General features: G+C 41.9%; 1 protein-coding gene across 1 annotated transcript in view; it reads right to left on the bottom strand.

Moving 5' to 3' along the window:
• Nucleotides 1-12,226, bottom strand: part of LOC121922729 (pro-neuregulin-1, membrane-bound isoform-like) — a 651,075-nt gene extending 638,849 nt beyond the window's left edge. The window contains 1 exon segment of the mRNA XM_042452467.1: nucleotides 11,898-12,226. Within this exon segment, the coding sequence (XP_042308401.1) occupies nucleotides 11,898-12,120 (223 nt within the window). The 5' untranslated portion in view covers nucleotides 12,121-12,226.
• Between the last annotated feature and the right edge of the window lie 603 nt (nucleotides 12,227-12,829).

Below are 12,829 nucleotides of genomic sequence, written 5' to 3'. Positions count from 1 at the left end.
TACTACTCTTGGTAGTATTCTTACCCTAAGTCGTTTACAGAATTATCGTATATAGCCTATAAAGCCAAAAATGCTGAATGAAGTCATTCCCCAAGTAAGTGTGTATTGGACTGAAATCCTATATATGCCTTCACATATAAACCAAATAAATCAAATCAAATAAATACTAAGAGCAAATCATATTGAATTTAATGGGATTTAATTCTGACCAGGAGAGTTCAGTGGTACAGAACATTCATTAGTCTGAAGGGCTGTGATGCCAAGAGTATGTATTTGAATGTATGGTGATATTATACACATATTTTATTTATAGTTACTGAATATTCTTTACCATATTTATTGTTACTTGGCTATATACAGTCAGCAATTTGTACCATCAGTTAAGATTTGTACTGCTGATTTATATGCCCAGTTATAAAAAATACCAACAAGTAAAAGAAAAACTAAGGGATGCAAGAATAATAAAAGGAATGTCATGTCAAGCTAAGTGATAACAGCACTCCAAGGATTAAATTTCATGGAAGTTTTTCATATTCATGAGATATGTCTGGATTTTTTCCTACATGGAGCTGTGATGGTGTGTGTGTCTATATGTATATGTAAATGCATATGTAAATGTATATAAAGTATAAGATTGTTGAAATAACCTGAGGGGTGTTCCGGTCTCAATGGCATAACTCTCTGTGTTAAACGTATACTCTCAAACTGTCTCTGTTTGGCAGAAACAGTCCCAATGAATTCTCTATCCGCCTACATTTTAAGCTGCTTTTGAAATGTCTCAGGTTCTCTCTTTTCCTCCTCCTTTCCCCCTTTGTCTTTGGCTTATTTCAAGTGCAAGTAGAGTTAAAAATTGAGAAGCAGTTTGTACTCAGCTTATTGTGGGGAGAGAGAAGAGAGAAAGGGGGAAATTTTGCTCTTCCCATAAAGTTTTGATAATAGCCAACTGATGCAGCATCTTTTAGCTTGTCCTTCTCTTTATGCCATCTTGACACACTCTGACGTTGCTTGCCCACAGGTATCCCAGTTTTCACCTGCGAAATGTTGGCGGTATATAAAAAACCTGTCTCGGTTATCAGAATAATCTCAACATTTATAAGTACAAAATGCCACAGATCTCTACATTTAGTAAAACCAGGCACGGTGAAGGGTGAATATTAAAAATTGATGCAACTCACTAAAAAAATAAATCTAATTTAAATTCTAAGAAGAGGTGTCTCGTAACATAACTATTCCTCATTAAATTTTCTATTTTTAAAAAAATGATTAGATTGTACACACTGAGAATGTGTTCATATTAGGTGTGTTAAGACACTCTGTGTTTTCTAGGACTCGCTTTCTGTTGAGGAGAAAATAATCGTGGTAAATTCTAATTTAAAATTTTCATTGCATTTCTAAAGATACTCTTGGCACAGACAGGTGTATAGTGAGACAGTCCCAGAACACTGCACAGTCACACATGGTTACTTCTATCTGTCATTAGACACAACATAAACACTCACAATCCCAAGTAGATAATTATGTCCGTTATTGGAAATCCATAAAGGCACCTTTCCAATGGGAACTCAATTAAACTGTTGGTTCAACAATAGGATCACCAATTGACGCTATCCGAAAATCTGTTTAATCCTAATTTATATTTTTCCAGTAAATCTTAAAATAATCCCATTTCATATTTATAATTAATAGTGACAATCCAGAATACAGCAGATGGCAGACTTCCTAAAGAACATTATTTGGTTCATAACTGACCAATTTAAGTGATAAAAACCTTTGTTGATGTAACAGACTTATTACTATGGGTTTTTTAAAGCCAAAATAATTCTATTGATCTTCCCCCATAATCACTCATATACAAATTTAGCTTATTTTCTTCAGAAAATTAGATGTATCAAACTCTATTAGCTTACCTCAAAGGAGGAGGCTCACATAGTAGCATGCACTGTAGTAATGTAATCCATTCACTTAATCTGCAGCACTATTTACATTCTTAAAAGCATCTCCAGCACACACAGTTTGTCAGTACTGCGTGCAATCTGACATTTCTGTTACCTAGGGTACATCCATATGGTACCTATTTCAGAGATCAGAAGTACTCAAACAGCTTTATCAAACCCCCACAGTCCAGAAATGAAAAGAGACAAGGCACATTATCACGATCTCTATATGCTGTATCTGTTACTGCACTATCCCACTGCAGACTTTGTAGGATCCTGCCTGTTCATAATTATACTATCAATAAGAAAGTTTGAATAGAATTTTTTCTCTGTCATGCCCATTCTGAATGCACAGGGAGTTTCTTTTGTAATACATAAAATCACTCTTTCCACCACCTCAATTCTAAATTTATTTGAAACACACAGAAAAACACACATCTTGCTAGTCACTAAGAGGTTTACAGTGATCTCTGGGACAGCTTCTACTGAGAGTCTGGGTGCCAGATTTAGACTCTCTACACTGTTCTGGAAGACAGCATCCCTAGTCTGGCCGGTGACTTAGATAAAACCCACTTGTTCTGACCTAATGATGGTGCTTTTGAAAATTTGTTAAGATGTGGAAACCCTTGAAATACAAAGATAATATAAACCCAGTAGCACAGAAATGTGCATAAATAAGAGTTCGGTTTTGGCATGGTTTATTAGTGATAAGCTAGTAACATCTGACTGCAGGAACCACTAAGCTCTCTTTACTGTACAGTACCTTTCTTTTTACAATCTGGGAAACCTGTAGTACAATGACCACTATATTCATTGAATATATTATCATAGCAGACATGGGAGAAGGACACGGGAGCAATCTTCCTCATCCCCATAAAGCATAATCCCTTTATCAGCAGCTTTGATTTGAAAGTATTTTATCTAGTTTCCCCTTTTACATGATTGTCAAGTTGTGTCCAACTGTAGGGAGCAGTGCTTACCTTTGTTACTAAGCCAAGGGATCCAGCGTTGACAAAGGCAACTCTGTGGTCATGTGGCCAGCATGACTAAATGCTGAGGCACACATAACGCTGCTACTTTCCCACCAAAGTCATACTTATTTATCTACATGTATGCTTTTGAACTGCTTGGTTGGCAGAAGCTGGGGCTAGTGATGGGAGCTCACTCTGTCATGCAGCAGTTGGGTCTTAAACTGCCGATCTGTTGAACTTACAGTCATCAAAGCCAGCATCGTAACTGCATAATCAGTATTTTATCTACCTAATCAAAATCCAGTAAAACGGCGGCAGCAAAGGCATGGTAAAGAGATAGTGGCTTGTACCAACATTACAAAGTAGCCCAATGTTGTACCCGTTTTCTCAAAAGAAATCAGAGTGCACTATGACAACAGCACAGCATGTTTTCATACACAAAATGTGCAGCCCCACAATAAAATTCAAACAATGAAAAAGTTAGCTAGTGTAAAAAAATATCTGATAACAATATGAAAAATGAAGCAGACACTCCATCATATTCCCTTAGGAACTCTGAATCCTTCATCCCCCTGCAGAGCTCACTGCTAGTTTCTACTGAGCATTCACCAATGTTTCTGAGAGGTGATGACAGAAAATTCCTAGGTTTTTTATTTTAAAAAAAAATCTGTGTTTTTCTGCCTCTGATTAAGTTGGTTTGTTAAAAAAAAATGTCTCTCGGTCACACAAAGTTGGCATTTATGCCTCTTGTGTTCTTTATTCCTGCTGTCAGATTCCAAACCCTGACACTTATCCTCCTTCTAAATGTTGCTGAATGCAGTGCTAAGCATCACTGTATATTTACACATATGCACAAGTAATGCACAAGTGTGTCGTTGCACATAGATCTTGGTTACATACCACCTTGATAATTTCTTCCTCCTTGAAAAAATAAAGCTGGCAGATATTAATACACCTGGTAAATGACGAGGGTGAATGGAAGTTGCAGATCAACAGGTGGAACATGTTCTCAAAAACAAGAGGCCTCCTCAAGTCAGCAAAGTCACCTACTGCCTTTGTCATACAAAATTTAGAGAGGGAAAATTATCTACTTTTGAAAGGAAAAATGTTACTCATTTTGCATTACTTTATGAGCTACCCATTAAATTATTTACATTTTACATTTTCATTAATTTGATTATTTTACAAAAATGTACTTTAAAATAGGGAACACCAATAAAAGTGTCATAATAATAATAAAAATAATATTTATTTGTATCCCACCTCTTCCGGAGGATCAAGGCAGATAACAGCAAAGATCAAATACAATTTATACAAACAAGTTATCAAAATATCCCCTCAATCCCCCAACCTTCCTCCTTCTCAATTAAGATAAATGAAACTACGCATTAAAACAGAACAATCATTTAATACAATTTAAAATAACAGTGGGAGTAGAGTACCTTTTCATTGAGCAGTAATCCTGCTCTAGTAGGAGATCAGTTGGGAAGTCCTGCCAGAAGAGATCTGTCTTAATCACTTTCTTAAAAGTGCCAAGAGGTTTAATATGGTGGATCTCCACCGGCAGGTCATTCCAAATTTTTGGAGCGGCAACTGAGAAGGTCCTCTGGGACATCGCAACCAACCTGGTTTTCTTTGGTTGCAGGAGATTCTTCCCAGAGGACCTGAGTGTGCGGGAAGGATTATATGGGAGGTGACATTCCTGCAAGTAAACTGGGCCCAAGCCATGTAGGGCTTTAAAGGTAATAACCAACACCTTGCATTGTGGCCAGATGCTAATAGGCAGCCAGTGTAGATATTTTAAGATAGGTGTTATATGGTTGAATTTAGATTTTCCTGCAACCAGTCTTGCTGCCATGTTTTGAACCAGTTGAAGCTTCTGAACCTGGCACAAGGTTAGCCAGGTAACTCTCAAAAAATAACATTTGAGATGTAATGAGTAAGCACTCTGTGGAAAGAATAAGTTGCGTTGACTGCTCCCATCTAATGACACTACAGATAGTTATGTTGCTTCCTAAAAAGAATGTTACTCATAATATATCAACTGCAAGGTCTGCTGAAATGGGAAAAAAATTCCTGTCTATGGGGCCACCTCACATCCCCTATCTGCAGCCTACTATATTCACTTGAGATCAAGTGCAATTGCCACCTGAGATACCTTTAGTATTTATTTGTGTTGGCTAATATGGAAATGATATTTGATAACAAAGAGCATCCACTGCACATCTTCATTTGTTTACTCATCTGCTTGTTAAATGACTCATTGGCTGACCAATTATGTCCCTAAATCATTGAACCTACCACCAATAAGAAATATAAGACTCTCAGGTGTGAAAGATTTTCAATGTCTCACTCTCTGCAAAACTAGAAATGTGAAGACAGAAGGAAAATTTCATAAGGATGATGGAATTCTTAAGGCGGGCAATGCCCTCACTTTGATCCTTTCTCCATAGTCCCCATAGATCAGTCAACTAAACCTTCAGTTGATTAAACTACTGCTTGCAGCCCCACGGTCAGGTATTTCAAAAGCATGGTTGTTAGTCATAATCCTGCTTTCATTATTGGCTAGAAAAATGCATAGGCCAGTAATACCTACAGCATTATGCTCAAACTGCATTGTTAAAGAAAGAATACAAGTCTGTTAACCTCAAACCTTCCGAGAATTGTATCTAACTCTTGAGTCTTCAAGGGTATGTATGCCAATTCCATTAGTACTGGGTCTATCTAACCTAGCATACAGAGATAAAAATATACTCCCCGGTGTGGGTAAATAGGAAGACAGCTTTTCAAAAGCCTTTTTAAAGTGAATGTGCTTAAGAGACATTTCCCAGGTGACTATATTTCAGTTTTACACTGTTAGATGAGACAATGGAGTGATGGGACAACAACAGATACTGGGTTTCAAACAACGTAAGGCACAACATTTCCAAGTAAATTAAACAGCTCATCTACCTGATAGATTTTAACAAACCAGATATGTAAATGTAAACATAAATATTGTTATACTCAAGCACAGTCCTTGAGCCGATATAGTCTTATACATAAAACTGACAGCTATGGCACTGCTACTATTAAAGCTTTCTTCATGGCAGAGCATTTAAGTATTCTCTTTAAAAAATAGACACAAAATATTTTAAGTATTTTATTTTTTTACATAAATAGTTGCATAGTTGTTTATATTATTCCTTTTAAATGTTTATATTTTCCCCTATATCCAAAGAGCTCAGGGCAGCATCAAATCAAATTATTTTATTTATTATATTTCATTTATTTCATTCCACCTTTCTCCCAGGATCAGAATAATTTAAAACAATGACAATAATTCCAAAAGACTAAATGTATATTAAATTATTTATCACTTAATGATAAATTAAAAACCCGTTAAAGCCATTTAAAACAATACAAACCACAGCACATGTAGAATGTCATAAATCAGGTCTCAAAGACTTTAATAAATCTTTAATGATGATTTGGTACCAGAATCAGGCCAACGTTGGTGCCAATGAGGCTTCTGAGAGGATGGTATTCCATAAATGAGGTGTCATAGCAGGGAAAGCCTTCACCCATGTCCTTCAATAGTATATTGCCGCCACTGGTGGCACTTAATCCCCAAATTCCTAACAACTGCCCCTAGGAGCTTGATACAGATATCAAACAGCATGGGAGTTAAGAAAGAACCCTATGGCATGCCATAGCAATAGAGCTGAACACAGCCATGCAGGTGAACAGTAGTCTTCCAATGTTACTTTCTGGAACTGGCCCCACAAGTAGGAGCAGAACCACTGCCCCACAGTGCCTCCCATGCCCATGTGATGGAGCTGTTCCAGTAGGGTCCCATGAACAACAGTATCAAAAGCTGCCGAGAGATCTATGAAGAAGCACAGGATAGACATCCCTCCAATAAAATTAGAAGCTGCCCAACCACCGCATGTTCAAGGTGACATTAGTGGTAGTGCTCACATACCTTTGGGACTGGTACATTACAGCCTTCTTCAAGAGATGGTACATTACAGCCTCCTTTGAAACAACACGCACTTCCATCTAACATAGTGGACCCACCCAGTCAAACCACTTCTGCTATCATCAGTGAAAAATTGTATGCTCAACTCAAATTAAAAACTACTGAAAATGTAAGTGGCCTAATGCTTCAAAGACAGTAGATCAACACACCAACGAACAAACTGTTATACGAATACCAAATGTATATGAGCAGAAACAAAAGGCATGCATCTTATTAATGTGTCATCTCTTGCTGGCAAATCCTCTTTACTTGAAGAGAGAGCTAAATGTAAAGTTACAACAAGAAAATGCTAACTTTAATTTTGGATTGCTTTGCATAGATCCAAGAAAGAAGCACACAGATGTTTCTTAGCATGTTTAGAGTCCAGTCATAAAAAAACTATGGGCCAGATGGTTCCCTCTAATCAACTGTATGGCATTGCCCCAACCCCTTTCATGAAAAAAAAGAAACAAACTAGAGGGCAATGCCATTTATGTAGGACAATGGGAACAGGAGCCATGGAAAAGGCCTAGAAAGCCACAACGCATGCTAGAAATGTATGGAAAATATAACAATCGGGAGATATGTAAAACATCTGCTTATGCCTGTGTTCAGTAACAGCTGATCTGCAGATTATGGCAGACTGAGTAATTCTCCTTCTCAGCTGTAACACTTCAGGCTGCAGGTGTGGGAAATTGATTCCTGAATGCCTCATTCAGGAAGGATTCATGAATCAGGAAACCAATGTGCCAGAGAAAAATATTTAATGTTGTCCTCTCCATCATTTCAGACTGGTAATCGCAGGTAAAGTCCCAATGAACTAGTGAAATGTTACATCAGGATCATTGGGAGGAGAAGGTGAATTATTCCCAGTAGTTCTTGGAATATGGAGATAGAGGTCACCTCAGTCTGAGTTGGCACTGGGCTAGTACACTGATACTGACTGACTAGTTGTCAGCAAGGGCAACTAGGTTGCCGGCAACCTGACACTGGTACAATAGTGAGGTGGCCTCCCCCCAAAAAAACCTCCATTGCCACCTTCTGAAGTAAAAGAGGGAATTTCCCTTCCCCTCCCATTCATTGCACCTCAGTAACATTGAGCACTCCCCACTAAAAAACTGATTGATAAGAGATAGTGTAGGAAAAAATATTTATTAAATGGCAAATACATGGTAGTTGGCATTACTACCAGTGCTGGAAACATAAAATTGTAATGCCATGAACTCTGCACAGCTAATGGGAGGATGCCCTCTTCTAATCATTTCTAAAGTGAAAGGCAGGAAGATGGTATTTTCTGGGCTTCCCCTTCATTAGACAGCTTGTATGAATGCTGCCACATTATGAGAAAGGATGTACTTCCCCTGCCTCAATCGAATGTATAATCTATATCTTCAAAGGCAATGAAAGTACTTATTTTGAGCAAGGACTAATCACATCATTAACATTTACATTTAGGCTGTGGAGATATATGATGCCAGGTTTGCATGCCCAGAGGTGGGAGTGGGGAGTGAGAATAACAGCTACTCTTCAGAGAGAAAGGATTACAGTTCTGAGATGCCAAATTCATCCTCCTTTCTCCTCTGACCCTGAGCCAGGAGGAGAAACAATGTACATTTTTACATGTGTTGGGTGAAGATGAGATGGACAGAGAACTAAGTACTTGACTGAAAGCAATTTGGGTTGATGTTACTGATTTTAAGAGTTACTCTTCGCCCGCTTCAAACCATGCCCATATGTGACACAGGACCTTTGTATTTTCAATGCATTTTTAATACTATAATATAAAATAGTGCAGCTTGAAGACATATTACTGTGAGCTAGCCGATCATATAATGGCTCAGTTCAGACATCACAGCCTGTCATGAATCAGGACCCAAACAGTGAGCTTTTCAGTGTATTAAGCAGGCAAAGCATAGCTACATCAAAACATCTGCTGCTACTTTCATCTGCTCAGCATCCCAGGCTCTAGGTTCAGTGGACTCCAAATGCAATATAACAACACTTAATACACTGGATCAGTTCAATCACTATGTCACACCATAAACAGCACATTCAAATTTTCAACCATAAATATATAAAATTCTTCCAAACTGGACCTGCTGTTTAGTTTGAAACCATTATGTAAATTCAGCCTTCGCACTAAACTATAGTCACGTTTTCTTAACCATGTTGTGGCATGATAACAAAATTGAGTTGCAAGGCCTGGAACCCGACAATTTATTGCCATCTGATATTCTCTTGCAGGGCATTATTAATGAGGCACTGTTATAAAAGACTGTTTACCTCAGTCCTAAGTAAGTATGGAGCCACAATACAATAAGGAGTATTCGGAGTTCAGTGCCTATGAAAATCAAAGCCAAATTTGTTGACATTCCAGCAAGTGAGCAAACTTACTTTGCTCTGGATTAAGGAAAAGAGGTGGAATGGTATGTTAAAGAAAACAGAAGATACGTTTAATGTTTTGACTCTGAAATGCACTGATCGGTTCACAGTATTTTAGTGGTTAGGTAAGAAACAAACACTGTAAATACATGCATAATATTTCTGTACAGATAAGAAGGTGGGAACTGACAAATAAATGTTAGCATACTGTCCTTATTCCTGGGAACAAGGAGAAAAACACTTAATATGAATAAAGAAAAACATCTGTGGAATCCCTAAGGGCAGTATTATTTACATCCCTCCACTAAATTAGCCACAGATACACTTATTTAATGAACTCCCAAAACATATGCTCTAAAATTCGAATTTCTGGCTGAAACTAACTTACAAAGGCTACAAATATTCATATATTTCAGTCACACAAAGATGAAGGCAAAACACAACAACGTTCCACTTGCGAGTAGCTGACTTGCCGTTGCATTTTCTGTTGTTGCAACGTGAGCAGCACTCCACAGCTGTTGAAATGTCCTGATTATTTTAAACCATCTATATGGAAGGTGGCAGTGGAAATGCAATGGAGAAACAACAGTCAACCCCCCCCAAAAAAAGAGCCACCTATTTCAAGATAATATAAAGAAACGATGGTTTGCATATCGTAGGCGAGCCGGGAACGATTGAATTAAAGTCACACAAAGGTCTGAGGCTTTGCTAGTCTCAACACTGTTACGAAACATACATCGAGGCTCATGCGTTGACAGAAATGAACAGGGTTCTGATATCTTCAGGTATTTTTTCTTCCCCTAAAGCTATATCTGTATCCAGTTCTGTTTCGGTAGCTGACCAAATCCTTTCTCTGTCTTGTTTAATCACGCTAAGTCTGAGTATAGTGGGCTGAAAGAGCCCTCCTTTCTCTTTGCATCACAAGAAAGGAGCCCTCCTTTCTCTTTGCATCACACACACACACACACACACACACACACACACACAACCAGCTGTAGAGCAATGTTGAGCCTTTATGCCAGCCAATATGTCAGGTCCCTGCAGAGTATTCCCCTTGTTTTACACAGTGACATCTCTCCGCCAGTCCTGGGGAATCCCGACGTCATTCAGTCAAGATCAGCACCGTTTAGTGTGGACAGCTCCCTCCCTACAGAGCCCTTCGGGGGGAAATAGGGCAGAGGATGCCCATAAAAGAAGGATCAAAATCACCTTCCAATGCCTGTGAAAAAGATGACCAGCCTAAGTCCAAGTGGAAGGACACCAAATGAATGGAGGGAGGATTCAAGGTTCTGTCTTGGCAGCTCTGCTTTCAACAATCTTTCTCTTCTCTATCTACACAAAACCAGCCATCCTGGGAAACTCACACTTAAAAAGCTGAGCATTTCAGGGGCTAGGAAACATGAAACTCCATTCATTCAAACTGAGCCCAACATCTCACGAAGGCAACTGCAACTAGTAGTGGGGAGGACTGAGTTGTTGTTGTTGTTGTTGTTATTATGCTTTATTTATATAGCACTGTAGAGTTATTATGATGTTACCTTCTGCGGTCACTAAAAATGCCAGGAGCTGGCAAAGGCACATTGTTTTGAAATGGTTTTTGTTCTCTTTCTTTTCCTTTCCTGTTCTCCTCGATGGAAAGTTTTCAGAGCGGACCCCAACAAGGAGCAGATGCGAAACAACTAGACCGGTTTTGCACCTGGCTTTTCAGCAAAGCCTAGCCAGGGAGTCTTCTACACAAAGCAACCTCTCCAGATAACACAATACACACAGCCAAGGCCAAGAGAAGCTGGGATCGACTTCGGTTTCGTTAAAGTTACCACCACAACAACATGCCAACCTAAACAGTGATCAATCAGAAGCATCTAAAACCTCTCAACCCCACAGTCTTTCCCCCCCAAAAGTGCATCCTTTCTTTTAAGAAAGCCAAGGCCTTTCTCCAGATGAAGGCAAAGGATCCACCAATGGCCCAGCGATGGTCCTCCTCTTTCTCCTGCCCTTGCCTGACCAAGCAGCCACCTTCCGAAGAGAAAAACAGCATGGTTCTAATAAAAACAGCACTCTTCTTGTGCACAGACAAGCCAGAAGCAGCCACCTGCTTGTTGCTGGAAGGCGCTTTTGCAACAGCAGCAACAGCAACAACAAGGAGGAAAGTTTCCCACCCTTGTGACCCAACTTCTCCCTCCAAGACTGAGAAAGCCACCTCCACCTAGAAGACACCGAGAGAGAGAGAGAGAGAGAGAGAGAGGAGGGAGAGAGGTCCAGATCCAGCCTGGAGAGGAGAAGGGATGAAGCTGGAGAGAAGAAGTGGAGGAATGGGAAGGAAAGAAATGGGACCTCAGCTCCTTTGCCTTCACTCATCGAAGCCACAGCTGGGTTTGCAGCTGGGGGTCAACCAAGGCAAAGAGACCCTCTGCATCCCACCATTCTCTCTCTCTCTCTCTCTCTCTCTCTCTCTCTCTGACTACATCCCCATTGGAGGAACAGTCCGTTTCCAGACCCTTGAACTGCCCTGGTCCCTATTCTATGGAGTCCTGGGAACCCTGCATTTCCCCTTGGTCTTGTTGCTCGCTCTCTTTTCCCCCTGGCCTTGGAGGAGCCCCTGGGACTTACCACATCCCCGGGCGCAGAGAGCCCTGCCGACCTCCTCTTTGACGCTCCTGCCGGTCTCCAGGGGCGGGGAAGAGGCCCGGAAGAGCAGCGGAGGAAGAGGCGAGGGCGAGGCAGGCGAGGAGGACCAGGGCCAGGAGGCTCCCGTGCTGGCGTTGATGGGGGCCGGGGCGGCGTGGGCCTCCTCCTCCTCCTCCTTCTCCTCCTCCCGCCGCAGGGGCTCCATGAAGAAGATGTAGCGCCTCTCCTGCCGGAGGCTCTTCCCGCAAGCCGAGGCGCCTCCGGGGGCCAGCAGCACCCAGAGCAAGGCGTCCTTCCGCAGCCCGCCGCTCTTGGCCGGCCACACCTGCAGCACGCGCACCCGGGCCGCCCGGGACCCAGGCGAGGAGGCAGAGGCAGGCGGCCGGGGAGGCGGCGAGGAAGACGAGGAGGAGGAGGAGGAGGCGGGGGCTGCGGAGGCTGCTGGCTCCGGGAGGACGAGCAGCAGCAGCGAGGTGGCCCCTTCTTCTCCTTCTCCTCCTCCTCCTCCTCCTCGGCCTCGCCTCCTCCCTCCCCCTGCTGCTCCTGCTGCTCCTTCTCTTCCCGGGGAGCCCCCGCTGGGCGGCAGCACCTTGCCCTCGATGACCACCGAGGCCCCCCGGGCCAGACCCTGCACCCACTCCCCCGAGGAGCACCCGGCAAGGGAGGCCCACGACGCCCAGGGAAACACCCCCAGCACCACCAGCACCAGCACCATGGCGCCAGGAGGAGGAGGGCAGCCCCGGGCTCTCCTGGTCCGGCTCCCCCGGCTGCTCTCCCCCCCGCCGCCACCTGGCCTGGGAAGGAGGGAAGGAGGGAGAGAGGGAAGGGAGGAAGGAAAAGGAGGGAGGGTGAGGGTGCCGCCGCCGCTGACTGAGGAGGGAGGAAGAAGAAGGCGGGAAAGCGCCTGAGGGGGG

Source organism: Sceloporus undulatus, chromosome 2 (genome assembly GCF_019175285.1).
Source record: "Sceloporus undulatus isolate JIND9_A2432 ecotype Alabama chromosome 2, SceUnd_v1.1, whole genome shotgun sequence".
Taxonomy (NCBI): domain Eukaryota; kingdom Metazoa; phylum Chordata; class Lepidosauria; order Squamata; family Phrynosomatidae; genus Sceloporus; species Sceloporus undulatus.
The sequence above is the reverse complement of the archived record's forward strand: the minus strand, read 5'-3'. Positions and strand labels throughout refer to the sequence as shown.